Raw genomic sequence first — 23,477 nt, forward strand, 5'->3', positions numbered from 1 at the left:
GCCGCTGAGCCTGCACATCCGGAGCCTGTGCTCCGCAACAGGAGAGGCCACAACAGTGAGAGGCCCGCGTACCACAAAAAAAAAAAAAAAGATACCATCTTTGTCTCCAGGAGCCCACAACCCAGTGGGAAGACAGATAAGTAAATGGAAAGGAAAAGGGGGTGCTCTGTGCTGAAGGTCCTGTTAGCAGACACAGGGATGTAGAGTAGGGAGTACCGCCAGCTGTGTGTATGCAGGAGGATGCGAAAGGGGGAGGTGGTCCAGGCTGAGTACAACAGGTACTAGAACACAAAGGTGTGAGAAAGTTACCCATCAAAAGGAGGCCCATCCTGGGCTGCTAATAAGGTTCTGCTTCTTGATCTGAGGGCTTGGCTCCTGGGTGTGTTCAGTTACAGAAATTCATTGAGCCGTGCACTTAGGACTCAAATATGGACATTCACCTAGGTTGCCCTTCAATCCTTTAAAAGTAGCTCCCAACCTCTCACACTGCCGTTTGATTTTTCTGTATAGCATTTATCACAATTTAAAAGTGTCTCTTTTGTAAGGCTAGACCCTGGAGCCATAATGTAAGGGTTTAAATCAGTCCTCCGGTACCAGCTCTAGGACCTTAGGAACTGAACTTTGCTGAGTCAGTTTCCTCACCTGTAAAATGAGGATAATAATAGTACCTTCATCCCAGGGTTGTGTGCTGAGGCAATCACTTGAGATATGTAAAGCACTTACATAGTACTTCCTATGTGCTTATCTTACAAAACCAAATTTCTAATGACTGGCGGTGCCTGGCACATAGGAGCTCAATAAATAATTTGTTGAATAAATGAAGAAATGGGGGCTTCCCGGCTGGTCCAGCAGTTAAGACTCTGTGCCTTGACTGTAGGGGGCGCAGGTTAGATCCCCGGTTGGGGAACTAAGATCCCCTATGTCGTGTGATGCGGCCAAAAAAAAAAAAAAAATTGTTAAAAAAGAAAATGAAGAGGTGAATTAAAGGGATGATTTTTTCTTTTTTGGGGGGGGCACCAAGAGGCAGGTAGCCCAAACACATGCAGGGGTGTGGGTTGGAGAGAAGCAACTCAGCTAAAGACTCCTTCCTCAGAGACTAGAGAGCAACTACACTCCGGTAAAGCAGAGGCTTCTGTGGGTGGCCACGTGGGACCCCTGCACCCACACCAAAGGGAGCAGAGATAAGAACCAGGGTTCAGGGGACTTCCCTGGCGGTCCAGTGTTTAGGGCTCCGTGCTTCCACTGCAGGGGGCCAGGGTTCCATCCCTGGTCAGGGAGCTAAGATTCCCAAATGCCGCGGAAAAAAAAGAACAAGGGTTCAAGCCTATGCACACCCCCCCCCAACTACACTGCAGGCTCAAACCCGGAAGAAACATCGCTCCGTGGCCTCCCTAGGCCCCCTATTCCCACGGCCCTTTCTCCCCTCCCCACCCCCTGGCGGTCAGACTTGGCACTTCTCCCCACCCTCAGGGGCTGGGGCTAGGACAGTTTCGGGAAGGGCGGGAAAACCTGCTAAACAGGGTGACCAAAGCCTGAACCGGTAGGACGGGGCAGTCCCATCTCCCCCTGCAGCGCTGTCCCTCTCCTGGCCCACAGAGCAGAGGCAGGAGACTCACAGGACAAATCACTTTATTACACTGTGGGTGGACTGGGGCCGGTGGGAAGTAGGGGAGCAGCAGGGCCCTGGGGGGTGCCGAGGATCTGGCTGTGTGCCAGGCCAGGTTGGGGCTCACTCCGCAAGGAAGGGGAAGAGGCGGCAGCGGCCAGAGAGCCACTTTCCACTCCTCTCACCCACCCGCCATGGCATTAAATAAACAGAAAGCAGCTCTGTACAACACAGAATATACAGGGATGTCCTCCCCCGCACCCCAGCCCTGGAGTTTGCAGGGTGGGAGGGGCAGCTCTGGAGGACGGAGTTGGGGCCTCCAGCCTCTGACACCACCGCAGGCCTCTTCCCAAGGTCGTGGGATGGGGGCAGGCAGCTCTGAACAGGAAGCAAAATTCCAACTTCCTCTGAAGTCCTAGGCAGACGGGTCCAACCATGCGTGGGACTCCTGGCTCAGAGATTTTCTGCTCCTTGCAGACCCTTGAGTTTTCTCAGGAACAAGTAGCCTGAGCTTAACTGAGACACCTCCAAGAGGGTCTGGAGCCCTGGCCCTGGAGGCAGATCGGCCTGGGAAACAGGCTGGAGGAGTCTGGTCCCAAAGTCTTCCTCAGCCCAGGCCTCCACCTTGGCAAGGAGGAAGCAGGGCCAGGTGAGAACTGGCGAGAGCCCTCTAGGGCCTCAGGCTCAGAGGGGTCGGGTTGTTTGGTAGTAGACCAGATGCTCCATGTCCTCGGTGGTGGATACCTTGGAGCTGGTGGGGGTAGAGGGTGGGGGGTGGTGGTGGCGGTGTCTGTGGAAGCCCTTCCTCTGGTTCTTGAAGAAGCAGTAACCCAGGATGGCTACCACCACCACGATGCAGGTGCCCAGGAGCACTGCAATGGCCACCTCCACGGAGCCTGGAGGAAGGAGGAGGCGAATGAGATGCTCCCAGGGCCTGCTCAGTTCTGACGCCCACCCCCACTCTGTATGGAAGGGACGAGGCAAATGGATGCCGGGCGTGGAAGGCCCTCAGGCATGTGAGCAGCTCAACCAGCTCCATTGGGAGCTCGGTGGGAGGGATTCTGATGGGCTTCGGGTCTCAGCTCCAGGTTGCTCTGCTTGCAGGTAGTGTGGGGAAAGGCCCAGGGTGCTGACGGCACACACACCTGGCATGCACTTTTATGCTTCTCTCCCTTGCCCCTGGCAGATATCACTATTGATCGTGGCACTCTGTCCTTTTAGCCAACCTCGGGATCCTTCTCAACACTGGCTTAGGCAGGCACAACCAATTGTGTGAGTTGATCCTTGAGTTGATACCTACTCAGTGGTGACGGGGCAGATGGGGGCTTACCTGTGTTGGGAATGGGGCTTTCCCGCCGCAGACCAAACACATCCTTCTCTACAAAATGATCAGGGCGGGGGTCGTGGAGAGACAAGTCAATACGAAGGGTTCAAAGACATAGCTGCTCTTCAGCAGTGCCCCAGACCCAATGCCATCCTTTCCCACCCCTACTCCGGGTGCTCTGAGGACGAGGTGTGACCAGCCCAGGCCTTGGGACTGAGCCAAATGCTCTAGCTAAAACCTTTCCCCTCCCCATCTTCCGCCCCCACTGCCCTGCTCACTGGAGATGCCACGACAGGACTCAAGGCACTTCTCCTCATCCTCAAAGTTGTTCTTGTTGCCATAGCAACCGCCATAGGTAAAGCGGGCGCAGTGTTCAGTGAACGGGTTGTAGTACCAGCGGGGGATGCTCTCCAAGCAGAGGCCCGTGTCTGGCAGGTCCACGCAGTGGCCTGGTGGGTAAGGAGCAGGCAAATGGGTGAGTGTCCACGGGGCCTCCCTGCCACCACCAGGCTCCACATCGTTGCTGCCCACCACCTCCTGACCCTCCTCCCCATGTTGAGGATGGCTGTGACTCAATGAGGGCCTGGGGGCCCCAGAAATATCTGGCCCATCTAAAGTGCTGCAAGGAAGATAAATACAGGAGAGTAAGCTTAGGCCCAGAATCACCCTAGACTGACTCATATCATTATTTTTCAATTTTCTTTCAGCATTCCCAATTCTATCAAGGTCTTGGATTTCTCTCTAGCACTGGATAGTCTGCCTTTTAACAAAGGCTAAGGGTCTGAGCCTTGGCAGACAACAATGTCCAGCTAAAATTTATTACCACGTTTTATTATACTTATTTTTTCTTTAAAAATAAATTTATTTATTTATTTATTTTTATTTTTGGCTGCGTTGGGTCTTCGTTGCTGTGCGTGGGCTTACTCTAGTTGCGGTGAGCCAGGGCTACTCTTCGTTGCGGTGTGTGGGCTTCTCATTGTGGTGGCTTCTCTTGTTGTAGAGCACAGGCTCTAGGCTCATGGGCTCTAGAGCGCAGGCTCAGTAGTTGTGGCGCACGGGTGTAGTTGCTCCGTGGCATGTGGGATCTTCCCGAACCAGGGATTGAACCCATGTCCCCTGCATTGGCAGGCAGATTCTTAACCACTGCGCCACCAGGGAAGTCCCTGTTATACTTACTTTAATAGTCTCAGATCGTGGCGTATAACAGTGGCTTTTCATTTACGGTAGTGACATGAAATTTCCTTTTTAATACATTAAGTTAAATCAATAACATCTCAGTGATATGTAGGCATGGCTAAATTTCTGAACGTGTTAAGAGGATGTATGATGCTTGGGAAACATAGAAGGAAAGTCCAGGACACCCCCCACCCAGCTTTCTGCCCACAGCCTGGTACACAATGGGCCTTCGGCCCATTGATGGGATGAGTGAGGATAGCAGTGCCAGCCCTGACCCAGGGGACCTGGGCAGGAGCTCACCTTTGTCCCTGGGGAAATGGACCCTCTGGAGTTTATCGAAGCCTCTGGTATCTGCAAAGATGAAAGATCAGAGGCGCAGACCTGACAAGGGTCTCCCAGAGGTGTGGGGTGAGTGGTCTGGACCTCCCTTGCTGTGCCCACCACCCTCCATCCCCCAGGCCTCACATTTTTCACAGGTGGCCTCATCGGAGGCGTCGGGGCAGTCGGGAGTGTCATCACACTCCAGGAAGCTGTCGATGCAGCAGCCATCACTGCAGCGGAACTTGTTGGAGTGACAGGTGCCAGAGCACACTAGGTGGGGGTGGGACGGGGTGGACGGTGAGGTCAGACTCAAGCAGCGGCCAGCAAATACCAAGAGTCCATCATCTACCTGGCCCTCTCTACCCCAAGGTGGCATCATGACACAACCCCGGTTCCCTTTCCACCCCTGTCCCTTATACCCTCCTACACACAAAACGGGCAGAAGCTGATAGGAGGATCCTGGGCTGCAAGGGCTGGGGCACTCGAGGGCCTTCATCGTGATGGTAGGAATAGGTTGTTGGGCCAGGGCGGTGTGGTCAGGGGCCTGGACTTGACAGAGGCTGGAGAGCTGGCAGGGGTGAGGGGAATAGGGACAGGAGCAAAGCCCACCTGGATGATGCCTTTCCACTGAGGGGCCTGGGAGAGAAAACAGAGACGTGAGAGGAGGCAGGGCCAGGCCCCAGCAGGGATGAGCTGACAGGGGGCCCAAGGACGGGGGATTCCCACGCCCACCTCCCTGACCCATGACGAGAGAACACCTACCCTGGGGGAATGTCACCTGAGCCCCAACACTGCTTCACAAAGGCCCACCTTGCACATTGCGGCAGGCGAGCTCGCACTCTTCTTCCCGAAGGTAGTTGTTCTTGTTGCCCAGACAACCTCCATAAACGAAACTCTTGCAGATCCGTTCTGTGGGGTCGTAGTACCAGCGGGGGAAGGAACCACGGCAGCGGCCCACCTTGCTGGATGCGAGGCAATATTCTGGGGGAAGGAAAGCTGGTGAGGGAGCTCCGAGGGCCAATCAACAGAGCCGGAGCAGGGTGCAGGGGGTGGGTGAGTCCTGGGTCTGCCTCCCCACCCCCTTCCTCACCTTCTGTCTGCTTGGGGGACAGCACGGTGACTGTGATGTTGGACGTGCTCTCTGGCTGGTCTGAACCGGCCACCGTCAGCTGGAACAGGTAGCTGCCTTCCTTGAGTCCCCACAGCTCCACCTGGTCTGGATCATTCCTCTAAACACAGGAGTGGCCATCAGGCTGGGACCTCTTGATGCCCCTGGTTGGCCCCAGGTCCTCCCAGTCAGCCCCGCTGCCCCACTGCGGGGAGCCGAGGGACTTGGTATTAAATGGATCCTCAGCTTCTATCCACCCCACCCCATCTGGAGCCGCAGTTTGGCCTATGGCCCCAGAAAGGGGGCCCTGGAGAGCTGAGGTGGGGGTCAGGGAGCCAGCCCAGCATCGCACCTCTACCCTGACGTCTGTGTCACCCTGCAGTAGGTGCCAGTCTGTGTTCTCCACACCCTTCAGCACCAGGGGTTCCTGTGGCTGTACCTTCAAGTCTGTGCCTTCCCAGGCCTTGGGGATCCGGGACCCTGGGAGGAAGGTGAGATAAGGTCAACTCTCACTGAATGGACAGGATCTCTCCTGGAGTGGGGGGCTGGTGCCTTATGGGTCGCAACTAGACCAACCTAGGACTCGGCAGCCTGCCTGAGACACAGATGCGATTTCACAACTAAACCATCTTCTTGCCCTCTGTTTAGATATATTATACTTAAGACATTTTTATGTTGTAAAACCAACTTTCTGAAGCAAATAACTAAACAGCATTTCCATCTGATCCCATTTAGGAAAAAAAGAAAAAAAATATATATCTATATATATCAATATACATATACAATATATATATACACTATATATATATATCAATATATGCACGTATATTTGGAAGGGGAACTTTTCTTGTTTTCTACAATAAGCAGGTACTTGTGCTAATTACTTTAAAAAGTTAAAGAGTAACGGGGCTTCCCTGGTGGCGCAGTGGTTGGGAGTCTGCCTGCCAATGAAGGGGACACGGGTTCGAGCCCTGGTCTGGGAGGATCCCACATGCCGCAGAGCAACTAAGCCCATGAGCCACAACTACCGGGCCTGCGCGTCTGGAGCCTGTGCTCCGCAGCGGGAGAGGCCACAACAGTGAGAGGCCCGCGCACCACGATGAAGAGTGGCGCCCGCTCGCCGCAACTGGAGAAAGCCCTCGCACAGAAACAAAGACCCAACACAGCCATAAATAAATAAACAACAACAACAACAACAAAAGTTAAGAGTAACGATACTTTTGAAAAGCCAAATAAGTCAATGTGTAATTAACACCATCACCCCTCGCTCTGCAACCCATATCACTGCTAAGAAGCCCATCTGGACAGAGACCTTGAGCAGAGCCCCGGGCAGCACCACGTCAAGCCCTGGTGTCCCACGATGATTGGCACAGGAGCAGGATGCCTCTGCCACCTCAGACAGACTCTGCCTCCAGTTACAAGGGGACGCAAGGCAACCATGCCCTCCCCCCAACCAGGGTCTTCAGAGCGAGTATGGCCCTGCTGACACCTTGAGTTTGGACTTCTGGCCTCCAGAACTGTGAGACAGTACATTTCTAGTGTCTTCAGTCACCCAGGGTGTAGTAACATGGCACAGCAGCCCTAGGAAATGGACACACTGCCCTTGAGGGTACTACGGTCCAGTTAGGCAGGCAAGACCCAACAACAGGAAGCAAAATGGGAGAAAGACCCAACAAGATGAAGGGCTGTGTGATACATATACAAGAAAAGGAAGTGGATGTTTGGAGAAGGGAAAGACCACAGCAAGCTAGAGGAAAAAGGCAAGGCTTTGTGAAGAAGGGAGAAAGGATTTTTTGATCCTTTTGTTTTTGTTTGTTTCGTTGTGGGGAAGAATGTTCTGTGTTGTTGATGACAGCAGAAAACATGATGAGCCAAAGCAAGGAGTCGGGAATTTGCAAGACTGGTTAGGTGGACCTTGAGGAGACCGGCTGGGCTGGATAGATCCTGCCACAACTGCATTCTCGCCCCTCTTTCCAGATGAGCAAATTGACACCAGAGAGGTTAAATGACTTGCCCAGGGTCGCTCAGTTTCAAAACGGCAGAGCTGGGGTTTGAACCCTGGTCTGATTCGTGCTCTCTCCAAAACATCAAAACACCATGCTGCAGGCCATATGTGCTTAGAAGCGTGATTTTTAAAATAATCTTTATAATCTTTGGGTTTTGTTTTTGTTTTTAACTTAGGTAATACAAGTACATGATGAAATATGCAAAAAATACAAAAGGGTAGTGAGAATTAAGTCCCCGATTCTTAAACCCCCAGGTTCCTCTCTCCAGAGGCATTCTCAATTACTAGTTTGGGTGTGTGTGTATGTGTCAGTATCGAGAGAGTGTATAGAATATTCACAAGCATGCTAGTTCTTCATCTTACTTTTCCCTTAATATATACTGGAAATCAGTCATAGCAATATATAAAGAACTTCTTCTTCTTCCTTTTTTTTGTTGTTGCATAGTACTTATTGTATGAATGCACTAAAATTTACAACACATTTAACCAGTCCATCAGTCTCTCTTGATGTAGGTCCTTCTTTCCTCCCTCCCTCCTTCCTTCCTTTCCTCCTTTCCTCCCTCCCTCCCTCCCTACTAAGAACTAACCCTTGCTACCTCAGGTTTTATTATTATGATTAAAACAGCACCACAGTACCCAATTATAGGATGTGTTGACAGACACTGAGATTGTTTCCAGTTCTTTGCTCTTATAAACAATGGTACAGTGACTGATTGCCTGGTAAGTTGTTTTACACATGTTTAAGCATAGCCGCAAGATGAGTTCCTGCAAGTGGAGTCGTGTTGAGGGTTATGTGCATTTACACTTTGGGTGGGTATTGCCCAACTGCCCTCCACAGAGGCTCTGCAGAGGGTTACATCAAGTGTAAGAGTTCAAAGAAGAGACGGTAAAGAGATAAGAACAGCTGGTAGGAGGCTGAGTCACAGAGATTCTTCTTTGATGAGGCAGAGAAAGCAGAGCAAGCAGAGCCAACAGGGAACTCTCAGAGGGTGGTCCCAGAGGTGAGAAGACCAGGACACACAGTGACAACAAAGGGATGGGAGGGGAGAACTTCCACAGAGGAACACATCAAATGGTGCAGAGGGCTACGAAATGAGAAAAGGGAAGCTCGGTTGAGGGGAAATAAGACCGGGAGAGCAGGAAAGTACCTGTTTGGAACCAAGCCCCAGCCCAGTGGCTTAAGGGCCCAACAGGTGCCATCCCCAGGCCCTGAGGTGAGAGGCCAAGCCAAGGGGGCAGTGAGCTGGGAGGAGCCCATTCCTCCCTCCTTGCATTTTTCAGAAAGTAATCAGCAGTCGCAAAGGGGAAAGAAGACAGACTACTTGGCAGTCTACTAGCAGAAAGACAGGCTAGCACCACTGGCCCCCAGGGTGGAAGTGGCAAGCTGAGTGGCATGGCAGACCTTGGGCCAAATCAGCAACGTCCACACACACACAGCTGGTCCTCTCCAAGCCCCAGCCCCCAGGAGCAAGGGGCAGATGCCCTGCCCTACCACTCCCTTTATCCCACCCCCAAGAAAGCAAAGGGCCAGAGTAGCAATAAAGCCAGCCCCTCCCCCAGCTGCCAGGCCTCAGGACTCTCAAGGGAAACACAGACTCCACCTTCTAAGCCACTCCTCCAACGGAAAGAGGGGGAAGGGGAGAGGAGGAAAGAGCAGGGTGCTCAGGAGGTCCCGGCAATCTGGACTGGACTGGCCTGGCCATAGGCAGGAAAGGGGGAACAGATCAACCCACCCTGGGGAGGATTCTCCCCAGTAAATCAAAGGTTTTAGAAGCCCTGAGCACTTGCCCACTTTGCCTGCCTTGGTCTACCCTAGCCTAGCCTCCAGGATGCCACAGTGGCTTGACCCTCTTTGTACCCTCTTTGTACTTCCAACCTCTCTAATGGGACTCAGCTGAGAATGGACTCCTTGACATGCACATGGCATCCCCCACTCCCCAAAATGCTGCGGTGCCCTGAAATGGCCTGGGGCCCACACTAAGTCCAAGCTCTACCCAGCTCCCCACAGGTCCCAGGAAATCCCCACTCCATCCTGTCTTGTGCCAACCAGGCCAGTCAGGGGGTGGGGAGGTTTCCAGATGAGGAAGGCCCCATCCAGCTCAGCTTCCTGACCAGACCCCAGAGTTTCAGGCGCTAGCCCTACAGTGAGGGGTCCTGGCAGAGCAGGGAGGGCAGGCAGCTCAGGTCAATTAGAGTCATCACCACCTACACTCTGCTGCTTCCTTGTGGAACAGGCTCAGGCCCTGGCCCAGTGGGACTCAGTGGCGCAGCCTGGCCCAGAGACAGTGTCCCCCTCCTGGAATCTCCACCCTACCTCTCCTCAGAGATCCAGAGCTATTGGAAGGATAGGGAGAAGAGGAAAGGCTGGAGAAGAAAGTCCCTTTTCTACTTTCCAGAACTGAGACCACCCAGCTCCAGTCCAACCCTGGCCCCTGGGCTCCCCAGTCTCTGATTCTGTTGTCCACTGAGCTGTCCTGGATCAGAGACAGGTTTCTACCAGAAAGGTGGTCTTGTGTGAGGAACAGCACAGGACTTTTGGAGGTCCTGCCTGGGGTTGAATCCCAGGTCTCCCATTTGTGGGCAGTGTTATCCTGGGCAAATTATTTAACATGGGAGTCAGTTTCCTAATCTAAAAGTGGGATGACTACTAATAGCACCCTTTTCAGAGGTGGTTGTCATGATGCCTAAGTTAGAGGCTGAGTGGCATAGCAATCAGCAAACCGTAGAGAGCTAACAGAGGTTATCAGAGTGAGCCATCCCTGCCCCGGAGCCCCACCTGGCCAGAACAGCAGGTGGAGAGAATGGGGAATGAAGGTCTCTGGAGGGGCCCTGATCCCAGCTAACTGCTCAGTCCCAGGAGGAAAGAGAAGGAGCCCTGGGCCCGACTTTGCCCTTATTCTGGAAGTAAACAAGGTGAGCAGACAGCTTGGTTACCAGATCCTGAGCAGGGAAAGCCCTGCCTGTCTTACACACACACACACACACACTTGCCTGGACAGCTGACAGCCCTGCCTGTCTTACACACACACACACACACACACACACACACACACACACACACACACACACACACACACACACACACACACTTGCCTGGACAGCTGACATCCCTTCCCTACCAGTTATAAATACCAGTGGGCTGACTCACCCAGCAACCCTCCTCACCCCCACCCCAGAGGCTCTAGGCTACTGCGCCCTCAATACCGCCCCCTCCCCAGTTGGGTCACCCCCAGACTGGGCTTGTTCTTTAGACTCTGGGGGCCTGGCAGTTTCCCCCAGACCACCAAAAAATCAGCTCGTGGGGGGAGGAGTACAGAGAGATGCTATAACCAATCCCAAGCCCAGCAGTGGAGAAGGAACCTATCCTTCACCAGGTTCATTTGACAGGGCACCAAGTTGCCTAGGACAGTGCTCCGCCAAGGCGCCAGGCGTATCTTCTACCTATCTAGTCACCAGGTGGCCTCCAGACAGCTAACTCCCTGACTTGGCCTATTGGGGCCAGAAGTGAGAATCCGGAGAAGCTGCATCCTCTCTCTTGTACACACATCCCTGAGCACCAACCCACTCAACATCCTGAATTCAGGAGCCAGTCTGGGCTCTAGGGTGTCAGCCCTCCCCACTCCTGTAGCCTGTCCTTTATTTACTGTTTGTACCGCCTACCTCTAAGGAGGAGTTGGGGTCGAATGGGACTCTCCTCCTAACTGCGTTCTGATGCCTCGCGCAAGACTCCATAACCAATCCTGAGTCTCCCCGAATCCTGGCACCCTCGTCCTTACCTCCGAAGCCCTGGGTCCGCAGCTCGAGGTAGGAGCGGTAAACCTCCCGCGTGAGGTAGTTGATGAAGCCCTCCCTGGGCGCGAACTTGCACACGAAGTTCTGCTCGTAGAGGCAGTTGATGAGGAAGCAGGAGGCGATGGCGTCCTCCCCGCCGTCGGGCTGCAACTCCACCAGCGCCAGATTGCAGTCGTTGGAGCTGCAGCAGACGTGCACGCAGTCCCGGCCGCGGCGCACGGTGAGGGAGCGCAGGAAGGTGGCGCCGTTTCTCACCGAGGCGTCGGTGTCGAGCACGAAGGCAGGCACCCCGGGGGTAAAGCGGTCCAGGCAGTTGTCGGCCGTGAGCAGACCGGGGGGCACGGGCGGCGGCCCGGCCTCGGTGCCCAGGAGGCCGAGCGAGCAAAGGAGCCACACGGCGACCGCTGGGATGCGGACCTGGGAGAGGCGGGCCCCGGCCATCATCCCCCCAGGGACCGTCGCCCTCCTCCCCACGGGGGTCACCTTCACAGTGCGGGCCCCTGAGCTCCGAGGGTGATAGCGACCTGAGAGAGGGGAGGGGACGGAGGAGGAGACACCGGATCAGCCGGGAGACTTCAAGGTAGGCGGGCGGGCCGGGAGGAAGTGAAGGGGAGGACCGGGAAGCACCGAGAACCCCGGGAGTGAAGGGGGCACGCGGGCCCGGTCCTCCCACGCACACTCCGGTGACCCGACCGCCCGACGGACGGCCAGACGGACGTCTGAAGAGCTCACGTACCCGGACACACGCACGAGCAGAGAACAAAGGGCCAAACATGCTCAGAACCCGCTTCACCTCCTCCTCGCTCACCTCGGCCCTGGTTACCTGCTCAGGTGAGTGGGGTGGGGCTGGGCCAGCCGAGGTTCCGGTCCCGGCTTCCTGCGCGGCTCGGGCCGCAGCTTCCGCCCCGGTGTCCGGTGCGCTGGGGATGGGCCACCTCCTCCCCCCTAGTTTCTGGTGAAACTGAGTCAGCGCGGCCGGGGCGGGGCGGACATTAACCCCAGCGCCGCCGGCTCCGCCCACGCCCGGTGCGCCTGTCCAGCCCCAGCTTCCGGACCACCTATCCGCATCCCCGAGATCCCCGACCTTTCTCCCTCAGCCTGGTGCCCAAAGGGGCTCAGAGGCCGGGGCGCCCTGCCCCGGGCCGCTGGATCCACCGAGTTCATCCTCGCGGGGTTCCCCGCACCCCAGAAGTACACCCCTATTCCCGGAGGCCCGGACAGGTCAGGAGGACGCTTCAGTGAAGTCAGGCACCCGAGGGTGGGTCGGGCGCTCTGGGGCGGCTGCCTCCGGCCTCCCTTTCCGGTCCGGGCCGGCATTCCCAGACCCAGGCCTGAGGCGCTTGGGAAGGGGCTGGCGGAGAAGAACTGGGGGAAAGCCCTATGCAAAAGATCTCGCTGTCGTCAGCCCTCGGGAAATCATTTCCATCTTGTGTCAGGAAACTGTGTGGCTACACCTTTGGTAACTGGAATCCAGGATGCCTGCTCCATTGTCACCACCTTTGCCAGCTCCGGAAGCCCTCCTTTCTGTCAGAGTGAGAAACAGGAGATTTCCAGTGGCCAGGCTTCCCTGCTTGATCTGCAGTGGTTCCTTTTGGTTTGAGGCCCTTCCTCATCGTGTACTAACGTTTACATTCGGGTCACTGTCGGAGCTGAGTCCCTGTTAGCCTCCTTGGTGGGTTGATCCCTTCTCTGCAGAATCCCTCTCCTCTCTCACCAGGTGGGGTGCTCCTGGTCAGGAGCTGGCTGCTTTCTTCCAGTGAAATAACATCCTTGGAAGCTAGAAATTCCAGCTTACCAAAGTAGCTGAGTTAATGACCTTCACAGAGCCATGGACTCCTTGAAGCCAGGCTCATTGCATTTCCTGAGAGAACTCCTCCTCCTAAAGTCCATTCTTTATTATTTATTTATTTTATTTTTGGCTGTGTTGGGTCTTCATTGCTGCACGCGGGCTTTCTCTAGTTGCGGCGGGCAGGGGCTACTCTTCCTTGTGGTGCGTGGGCTTCTCATTGCGGTGGCCTCTCCTGTTGTGGAGCATGGGCTCTAGGTGCGCGGGCTTCAGTAGTTGTGGCTTGCGGGCTTAGTTGCTCCGTGGCATGTGGGATTTTCCCGGACCAGGGCTTGAACCCGTGTCCCCTGCATTGGCAGGCGGATTCTTAACCACTGCACCACCAGGGAAGCCCCTAAAGTCCATTCTAGATTGGTCCTATTAATGCTTTCCCCCAAAGGAGATTCCACATGATGACTTAACAAACCCCAGCCCAATGGGAACGGTCTTCCTACTTTCTTATCTAGAGCAGCTTTACCTACTAGGTCCTGTAGCCAACCCTTCAATCATTTTCCTGGCTAAACTGCAACATTCCCTAGCTGCCCACATTATGAGTGTTGGGGGTGGGAATCTGAGGTCTGTCTCCCCTTCTCTGGATTTTCTGGGTTTTTCCACTGCCCCAGGCACAGTGGGGAACATAGAGCAATGATGGTACACCATGAATGAAGCATATGATTGTGCAGTTACTGGAAAGGATTTTGTTGAGATTTGATTCCTACCTCCTTCAATACCTTATGTATACAAGAATCCTAACACAGGAGACTGTTACCTTATGGTAATATTACTACAGATTAATCATTACTTCCATTACACCATTACACATTACCTCCATTCCATCATATACACCATTACAAAAACCTACATCTGTCAAGCCCTGACAATGCCCAAACCCTATGTATTTCCCACTCATTGCCCCATATACTCAAAACAAACTAAGAAAGTAGGTACTATTTTTATTCCCCTTTTACAGATGAGCAAACAGGCTCAAACATGTGAATGAACTTGTCAGGTCACGTGGCAGTTAGGTGGCAGAGCAGGGATTGGAGTCCAGGAAGGCCAGGTCTGTTGCTTCAGCACCTAAACACTGCTTTACTGCACTTACAATTCTGACTTCAGCTGGAAATTCCACCCTCACCTCAGATTCAACTTGCCTGAAACACAAACTTTCAAGTGATGATCAGCCCCCATTTGAGATGCTTGCTGTGTGCCAGACACTTGACATCTGTGATCTCTGATTCCCACAACAGCTGTGAGAATAGTTTCTGCTTTGCAGAGAGGCTCACTAAACTCCATCAAGGTCACGCAGTGAAGAGTGGGAGGCAAGACTGTGTAGGGGTTCAGCCTGTGGGCTTCAGACTCAAGACTACTGAGTTTAACTCTTTCATCTGCCACTTACTATCCGTTGTAGACTTTGGCAACTTATTTAGCCCCTCTGTGCCTTAGCCTCCTTGTATATGAAGCGGGGCTTCACAGGATTAGTATGAGGGTTAAATGAGTTAATACAGATAAAACATTTGACACCTGAAAAAAGTGACAGAGCCAGAATTTTATCTCAAGTCTCTCTGACATAAAAACTACACTTTTCTCACTACCTTATGCTGCTTCTTACATCCAGAAGACAAAACCTACACACGAGGGGAAAAAAGACTAAGATAGTCCACCAAAGTGGTGAAAATGATGGCATTTGAATGATGGGAATTCGAAGTAACATTTTCTTCTTCCTAGCTTAAAAATTATTTCTGGGGCTTCCCTGGTGGCACAGTGGTTGAGAGTCCGCCTGCTGATGCAGGGGACATGGGTTCGTGCCTCGGTCCGGGAAGATCCCACATGCCGTGGAGCGGCTGGGCCCGTGAGCCATGGCCACTGAGCCTGCGCGTCCGGAGCCCGTGCTCCGCAACGGGAGAGGCCACAAGAGAGAGACCCGTGTACTGCAAAAAAAAAAAAAAATTATTTCCGAAATTTCCTTTAGTAAGCATGGAATGCTTCCATGGTGAAGAGAAAACTACATCATCACAACCTCCATGTTGATCATATTTAGCCCCAAAATGCTTCTGTCTCCATATTCTCTCCTGATCTCACTGTCCCAGTCACTTTGGAGTCATCTGTGGCCCCTGCCTTTTTTTTTTTTAAAAAATAATTTATTTATTTTATTTATTTTTGGCTGCGTTTGGTCTTCATTGGTGCGCGCGGGCCTCCTCCAGTTGTGGAGAGTGTGGGCTACTCTTCGTTGTGGTGCACATGCTTATTGTGGTGGCTTCTCTTGTTGCGGAGCACGGGCTGTAGGCTCATGGACTTCAGTAGTTGTGGCACGTGGGCTCAGTAGTCGTGGCACACGGGCTTGCCCCAGACCAGGGCTCGAACCCATCTCTCTTGCATTGGCAGGCAGATTCTTAACTACTGTGCCACCAGGGAAGCCCCAGGGAAGAGCCAATTTTGATTCCATGTTGGATTTGTTTTTTTGAATTTAACCTTTGCTTTTCATTGTTTTTGTTATTATAATCATACATAATGGCCTGCCTTAGGGAACCCTGCCCCTGTCCCTGAATGTTAAAGTGCCTTTGTTCAGCTCACAGGGAGACAGTCTGACCCTGCCCACCTGTGAATGGCTGCAAAGAAGAAGTTAACACATCCCCTCCCTGATGCAGGCCACAGGAGATGTTTTGCAAGCCTTTTTACTTTACTTCCTCACCTCCTACCCCTCTCTGTTCTATAAAAGAAACTGGCATCCAGACCCAGATAAGATGGTTTTTTGGGCTCCTGATTTATTGGCCTGTTGTTTGGCGAGCAGAGTGAGCTTGGACTTGGTAACACTCCAGCCCTGCCTTCATCTGTCCTTCACCTGTTCAGATCCTCAGTGACCCCCAAGACCCTCTTTAGCAGTGTGTACAGAACCAGCTATCCTCTGGATGGATTCACAAAGTTTGGTTTGTGGAGAGGTAGAGAGTGTCAGAGGTACTGGGACCTTAGTTAAAGCCCTTCACCTTACATATAGGAACCTGAGGCCCAGAGATATGTCCTTGATTTGTTCAGAGACACAGAGATAGTATGTGGCAGAGGCCACCTCCAGACTTCAGGTCTCTTGAATGCCATCTTGGGTCCTTTCTGTGATTCTGACCTGACTTCCTGCAAAGCATTTCCAGATGATATTGTTTTCTAATTGTACATTGCAGGCCCAAGGAGAGCTGTCTGGGTAAGTTATCTCTTTTGTTAGACCACGTGGCTCACTCCCTCTCTATGAACTTGGGAAAGAGAAAGCCAGGGTTTATGCTACAGGTTTCCTTCATATTTGCCATACCACCAGTACCAACCACTGACCTTAGGAGTGGGTGTTTTGGTGAGAACATTCAGTTCTTAACACCACTACTAGAAAAGAAACACTGAGTGTCTTGTCTTGGATGGTGGTCTGGTGGTTTCTGTAAGTAGGTATAATGGATTGTCTACAAAGATGGCTATCAAAGATGGTAGACAGGACCTCACCTTCCCTGTAAGTGCATGCTGCTCCTCCCACCAAGAGGTGACATCTGTCTTTCCCCTCCCTTTGAATCCGTAATTTGCTTTGACCAGTAGGACAGAGCAGAAGTGGTGCCATATGCCTTTCAGGCCTCAGCCTTGCGGCTTGCATTTTCCCCTCTTAGAACCAGTTGTGATGTAAAGAAGTTTGACTACCCTGAGGAAGAGAGAGGCCACCGGAAGAGAGCAAGACCCTGGAGGATGAGAGACTGTGAAGGGAGAGAGAGGGATCTGGCTATCTCACAGTCACCTCAGCTGACTAGCTTCGTGAAGCTATCCTGCATCCTTAGCCCCAGTCGACTCGTCCCAACAGAGATTAGCTACACCTGTGAAGCCCTGCTCAAGTTGCAGAATTGTGAGCAAATGTGTTTGTTTTTAAGCCTTTAAATTTTGGTGTGATTTCGTAAGCAGTTAGGTTAGCGGGTCCCTGGAGAAAGAGAATCAGGAATGGCATTCTTGACATAAGAGAAGCCATTTTGGGGGAAGTCCCTGGCAGTGCAGTGGTTAGGATTCTGGGCTTTCACTGCCGGGGGCCTCAGTTCGATCCCTGGTCGGGAACTAAGATCCCACAAGCTGAGCTACGAGGACAAATTTTTTAAAAAAGAGAGAGGCCATTTTGTGATCTAAGCCTGGCCACAATGCTTGCCCTCAAACAGGTCTCAGTAACAAGGATCTTGAGGGAACAAAGGAATGTCAGAACAGAGAAGGCAGTCAAACAATAGTGCAGTGATAAAGCAGAGTCCTAGTTCCTCCTCAAGGGATATATTCAATACATAATTATATGTCTGTGAGTTCAGCAGGAACTAACGCCCCCACCCAGGTGGAGGACGGAATGATGATATTGACCCTCCTGACTTCAATCCACCAAGACTTGGACTCTGTCAACCTTTGCCATAATTCTATGCTGAATTCTCCTCTGCTCAAACCTCTTCATGAATATGCATGTACCCTTAGCTCAGAACTTCCACAGTTTTGCTGTTCGGTGAGAGGCTGCTTTGGGAAAGATCCCTGGTGTTCTCCTTACTTGCTGCAAGTAATAATGAATCCTTCCTTTTCCCAGTCTTTGGCTTGATCGTATCTGTTGGCTCAACACCCACCAAGAGGCGAACCCAGTTTTTGGGTAACTGTTTTGTGGCAATAATAACTGAAACAGAAGGATAATGTATTTACAAAACGAATTTTAGTTTTAATTATCTAATGATTATAAATAAATAAATTTTATAAATTTGAGTTTTAATGATCTAAATAAAAGCCTTCTAATTCCCTTGATAATGCAGAGTCAAGGGTTTTTTTGTTTTTTTTCTATTTTTGGCTGCGTTGGGTCTTTGTTGCTGTGCGCTGTGTGCAGGCTTTCTCTAGTTGCGGGGAGCAGGAGCTACTCTTCGTTGCGGTGCGCGGGCTTCTCATTGCAGTGGCTTCTCTTGTTGCGGAGCACATGCTCTAGGTGCGTGGGCTTCAGTAGTTGTGGCAGGTGGGCTCAGTAGTTGTGCCTTGTGGGCTCTAGAGCGCAGGCTCAGTAGTTGTGGCTCACGGGCTTTGTTGCTCTGTGGCACATGGGACCTTCCCGGACCAGGGCTCGAACCCGTGTCCCCTGCATTGGCAGGCAGATTCCCAACCACTGCGCCACCAGGGAAGCCCATTTTTTTTTATATATATAATTTTCTCCTTTAAATTTGTCCTGCGTCTGGCATGTAGTACAAGATTTATTTATTTATTTATTTATGGCTGTGTTGGGTCTTCATTTCTGTGCGTGGGCTTTCTCTAGTTGCGGCGAGTGGGGGCCACTCTTCATCACGGTCCGCGGGCCTCTCACTGTCACGGCCTCTCTTGTTGCAGAGCACAAGCTCCGGAAGCGCAGGCTCAGTAGTTGTGGCTCACGGGCCTAGTTGCTCCGCGGCATGTGGGATCCTCCCAGACCAGGGCTCAAACCTGTGTCCCCTGCATTGGCAGGCAGATTCTTAACCACTGTGCCACCAGGGAAGCCCACCCAAGGATTTCTGATAAGGAATTTTGGGGAAAATAATGACCCTTGAAGTATTTTTCAAGGCGAGGCTGCTGTCACTGGTTCAATCTTTATGTAAAGGAGACAAGGCCCCTCAGATACTGCTGCAGCCCTAAAAGGGGAGTTTTTTTTTTTTTTTTTTTTTTGGCCACTCCTTGAAGCTTGTGGGATCTTAGTTCCCCGACCAGGGATCAAACCCAGGCTCTTGGTAGTGAAAGCACGGAGTCCTAACCACTGAACTGCCAGGGAATTCCCTCAAAGGGGAATTTTTGAAGAATTCTGCTAATGTCCAAAATGCTCATGGGACTTTCCTGGTGGTCCAGCGGTTAAGACTACTTGCTCCCAAGGCAGGGGGCCCGGGTTCGATTCCTGGTCATGGGACTAAAATCCCACATACTGCAGCTAAGCTCATGCACCACAGCTAGAGAAGCCCATGTGCTGCAATGAAGACCCAGAGCAGCAAATCAATAAATAAATTTTAAAAAAGTGAAATAGCTGCTTGGGAAATTAAAAAAATAAATGCTCACAATATTTCAGCGTGTTTGATAGCCTCTAAATGGTCACCAATTGTCCACACCTGCTGGTATTCATGCTGTTGTGTGTGTAATCTACTCCCCTTCAGCATGGCTGGACCTAGTGATTGGCTTCTGATGAATAGAATACAGCAAAAGTCATGGGATATCACATCCTAGATTAGGTTACAAAAAGACTGTGACTTGCTTTTGGCTTTCGGATCGGAGGAGGCCAAGGTGCAACTTTCTTCAGTCGTCCGGAATCCGGGTTCATCCGACACCAGCTGCCTCCACCATGCCGCCTAAGTTCGACCCCAACGAGATCAAAGTCGTGTACCTGAGGTGCACCGGTGGGGCAGTCGGTGCCACGTCTGCCCTGGCCCCCAAGATCGGCCCCTTGGGTCTGTCTCCAAAAAAAGTTGGTGATGACATCACCAAGGCAACTGGTGATTGGAAGGGTCTGAGGATTACAGTGAAGCTGACCATTCAGAACCGACAGGCCCAGATTGAGGTGATACCTTCTGCCTCTGCCCTGATCATCAAAGCCCTCAAGGAATCACCAAGAGAAGGGAAGAAGCAGAAAAACATTAAGCACAGTGGAAACATGACTTTTGATGAGATTGTCAACATTGCCCGACAGATGCGGCATCAATCTTTAGCTAGAGAACTCTCTGGAACCATTAAAGAGATCTTGGGGGCCACCCAGTCTGTAGGCTGCAATGTTGATGGCCGCCACCTTCATGACATCATAGATGACATCCACAGTGGTGCGGTGGAATGCCCAGATAGTTAAGCACTGCAAAGAAAAATAATAAAGGGTTATTTGACAACCAAAAAAAAAAAAAGACTGTGACTTCCATCTTGCCTACCGCCCCACCCCTCAGTGCCCTGGCTCTTGTGGAAACCAGCTGCCATGTGGTGAGTAGCCCTCTAGAGAGCTCCACATGGCAGGGAACAGATGTCTGGCCAACAGCCCTGGCCTGCACCTGGCTTGCACCCTTCTGAGAATCCCTGAGCCAGAAGAGCCAGCTAAGCCACCAACTTAAACAGTGATATAATAAATGCCTTCTGTTTTAAGCTGATCAATTTGGGGATAATTTGTTACACAGCAATATAAAACTAACATATTCATTAACTAAAAAAATTAGGATATCAAACTATAAACAGTTTATTTGGTACAACCTTTCAGGGAGCTAATATGACCATAACATCAAATTTCCCTACAAGTTCACACTTCCTTTGTCCTTGTAGTTCTGCCTCTAGAAAATCCGCTAAAGTGTGGGAGGGGAGAGTGGGGGTGGGAAGCATGCGATGCTAAAAAAAGGAATAGTTACAAGGATGTTCAGAGCAGCAATATTTATAATGGCAAAAAAATTGGTAGCAATCTATATATCTAATAGCAGGGGACTGAGTAACTAGATCATGGAATTGCCTCTAACAGAACAGGTTGGAAAGTATTAGTGAGTCTTGAAAGCAAAGTGACTTGCCGTCAGCACTTGAAAAACTAAAGGTAAGTTTTGCTTCATAAGACATTTTCATTTCGTGTTTGTATGCATGTGTGTCATGAGGTTAAATGAATTTCTTACTCTGAGTCATGGGCAGATTTTGAGAAACTCTGCAGTGTTGAAAAAAGATGTGTATAGGGCTTCCCTGGTGGCACAGTGGTTGAGAGTCCACCTGCCGGGGTTCGTGCCCCGGTCCGGGAAGATCCCACATGCCGCGGAGCGGCTAGGCCCGTGAGCCATGGCCGCTGAGCCTGCACGTCCGGAGCCTGTGCTCCGCAACAGGAGAGACCACAACAGTGAGAGGCCCACGTACCGCCAAAAAAAAAAAAAAAAAGGATGTGTATAAAATTACTTAATGACACAAAAAGTATTCAAAATATGTTACAAAATAGCACACATATGTTACAAAATGATCCAATTTTGTGAAAATCCAAAATAAGTAAATCTATATAAAGAGTAGAAAATACACCAAACATATCGTTTATGCTTCTTATATCTATACTTTAGAATTTTCTACAGTGAACATGTCTTTTTAAAATCTTTTTTTATTGAAGTATTGATAGTTTTTTTTTAACATTTTATTTATTTATTTATTTGGTTGGTTGGGCCGGATCTTAGTTGTGGCAAGTGAGCTCCTTAGTTGCGGCTTGCCAGCTCCTTAGTTGTGGCATGCAAACTCTTAGTTGCGGCATGCACGTGGGAGCTATTTCCCTGACCAGGGATCGAACCTGGGCCTCCTGCACTGGGAGCGTGGAGCCTTAACCAATGTGCCACCAGGGAAGTTCCGATAGGTTTTTTTTTTTTTTAATATTTATTTGGGGCTTCCCTGGTGGCGCAGTGGTTGAGAATCTGCCTGCCAATGCAGGGGACATGGGTTAGATCCCTGGTCAGGGAAGATACCACATGCTGCAGAGCAACTAAGCCTGTGCGCCACAACTACTGAGCCTGCATGCCACAACTACTGAAGCCCACGTACCTAGAGCCCGTGCTCTGCAACAAGAGAAGTCACTGCAATGAGAAGCCCGCGCACCACTACAGAGTAGCGCCTGCTCACTGCAACTAGAGAAAGCCTGCGTGCAGCAACAAAGACCCAACTCAGCCAAAAATAAATAAATAAAATAAATCAATTAAAAAATATATATTTATTTGGCTGCAGTAGGGTCTTCGTTGCGGTGCGTGGGTTCTTCGTTGTGGTGCACAGGCTTCTCTAGTTGTGGTGCATGGACTCTCTAGTTGTGGCGAGTGGGTTCTAGAGTGCACAGGCTTAGTTGACCCGCAGCATGTGGGATCTTAGTTCCCTGACCAGGTATTGAACCTGCAGTGTCCCCTGCATTGGAAGGTGGATTCTTAACCACTGGACCACTAGGGAAGTCCCTAAAGTATAGTTGATAGTTGATTTACAATGTTGTGTTAATTTCTGCTGTACAGCAAAGTGACTCAGTTATACACATATATACATTCTTTTTTATATTCTTTTCCATTATGGTTTATCCCAGGATATTGAATATAGTTCCCTGTGCTATACAGTGGGATCTTGTTGTTTATCCATTCTATATGTAATAGTTTGCATCTACTCACCCCAAACTCCCAGTCCATCTCTCTCCCACCCCCACTTCCCCTTGGCAACCACAAGTCTGTTATATCTGTGAGTCTGTTTCTGTTAAACTTATTTCTTGAATAATAATGACAGTAGTTTTTAAAGTTTTCTAAAAATTATGTATTATGTATCATTTTCTCAACTATGTTAAATATATATGCATAGCCTGGTGGTGCAGTGATTAAGAATCCGCCTGCCAATGCAGGGGACACGGGTTCAAGCCCTGGTCCGGGAAGATCCCACATGCCGCGGAGCAACTAAGCCAGTGAGCCACAACTACTGAGCCTGCACTCTAGAGCTCGTGAGCCACAACTCTTGAAGCCTGCATGCTGCAACTACTGAAGCCCGTGCTCCTAGAGCCTGTGCTCCGCAACAAGAGAAGCCACCACAATGAGAAGCCTGTGCACCGAAATGAGAAGCCTGTGCAACCCTGCTCACCGCAACTGGAGAAAGCCTGCGTGCAGCAACAAAGATCCAAAGCAGCCAAAGATAAATAAAAAATTTTTTAAAATCATTAAAAAAAAAGAGAGAGAATAGAAAGAAACTTGCCAGAATGCTAGCAGTGGTGGTTTTGTGTGGCAGGATTATGGGAATTTTTAAATGTTTTAGAAAATTTAGAAATGTTTCTAAAATGAACATGCTTTTCTTTTATTATAAAAATTTTTAAGAACTTACCTGGTGGTCCAGTGGTTAAGACTTCTGCTGCAGGAGGCACGGGTTTGACACCTGGTGGGGGAACTAAGATCTCACGTGCTGCGTGGCGTGGCTGAAAAATTAAAAAACAAAAATAAAAACAAAAATCCTGTCTAGTTCTGATGCGGTCTGCCTGCTGCTTATTTTATCCCACCACTGGACCCAGGCCAGGCCAGGAGAGCAGGTCAGACACCCTTGCCTCTGCCCAGGCCTGCACCCTCTTTATTTCCCCACCCTGATATGACCCTGTGGTCCTGGTGGTTTTTCTTTACATCTTATCTTGAAACTTGAGTTCCCTTATCTTGGGCAAACTTAATGATGAATAGTGACACTCAGCAGGTCAGTGCTGAGATGGAAGAATGTAAATAAGGAGGCTTACACTATAAATAATGGGCATAACTCATTTGTGTACCATCGAGCTTCACTGGGGCCATGTTGTGTGCTCATGCAGAATCTCACCAACCCCCAATTTACAGATGAGGAAATATGCTCAGAGAGGCC

At 50.9% G+C, this 23,477-nt stretch overlaps 2 protein-coding genes across 4 annotated transcripts; one reads left to right on the forward strand and one right to left on the reverse strand.

Moving 5' to 3' along the window:
• Positions 1-1,612: 1,612 nt before the first annotated feature.
• Positions 1,613-11,788, reverse strand: SPINT1 (serine peptidase inhibitor, Kunitz type 1; the record flags this gene model as incomplete). 2 transcript variants are annotated; one of them, XM_079698886.1, is made up of 10 exons in its annotated part: positions 1,613-2,502; positions 2,937-2,984; positions 3,209-3,379; positions 4,407-4,457; positions 4,572-4,697; positions 5,037-5,063; positions 5,238-5,408; positions 5,518-5,656; positions 5,888-6,015; positions 11,317-11,788. In XM_079698886.1, 10 exons carry the CDS (start codon positions 11,774-11,776, stop codon positions 2,291-2,293), a joined length of 1,533 nt encoding a protein of 510 aa, XP_079555012.1. In that variant the 3' UTR covers positions 1,613-2,290. The 2 variants fall into 2 exon arrangements, with proteins under 2 accessions (XP_079555012.1, XP_079555011.1); XM_079698885.1 differs by lacking the exon at positions 4,572-4,697 and having other exon boundaries at positions 11,317-11,773.
• Positions 11,789-12,040: 252 nt separating this feature from the next.
• On the forward strand, positions 12,041-23,267 carry LOC307050100 (large ribosomal subunit protein uL11-like). Of its 2 annotated transcripts, XR_013810781.1 has the most exons (4): positions 12,041-12,163; positions 16,793-17,022; positions 19,292-20,099; positions 22,489-23,267. XR_013810781.1 is itself a non-coding variant. In XM_079699895.1 (3 exons), exon 3 carries the CDS (start codon positions 19,477-19,479, stop codon positions 19,972-19,974), a length of 498 nt encoding a protein of 165 aa, XP_079556021.1. In that variant the 5' UTR covers positions 12,041-12,163; positions 16,793-17,022; positions 19,292-19,476; the 3' UTR covers positions 19,975-20,263. The 2 variants fall into 2 exon arrangements, 1 of the variants encoding a protein (XP_079556021.1); XM_079699895.1 differs by lacking the exon at positions 22,489-23,267 and having other exon boundaries at positions 19,292-20,263.
• Positions 23,268-23,477: the final 210 nt, after the last annotated feature.

This window comes from Hyperoodon ampullatus (genome assembly GCF_949752795.1).
Source record: "Hyperoodon ampullatus genome assembly, chromosome: 3".
Classification (NCBI taxonomy): domain Eukaryota; kingdom Metazoa; phylum Chordata; class Mammalia; order Artiodactyla; family Ziphiidae; genus Hyperoodon; species Hyperoodon ampullatus.

What these genes read in the sequence shown, in the direction of transcription:
- LOC307050100 (XM_079699895.1), top strand. Translation starts at nt 19,477, where the DNA reads ATGCCGCCTAAGTTCGACCCCAACGAGATCAAAGTCGTGTACCTGAGG.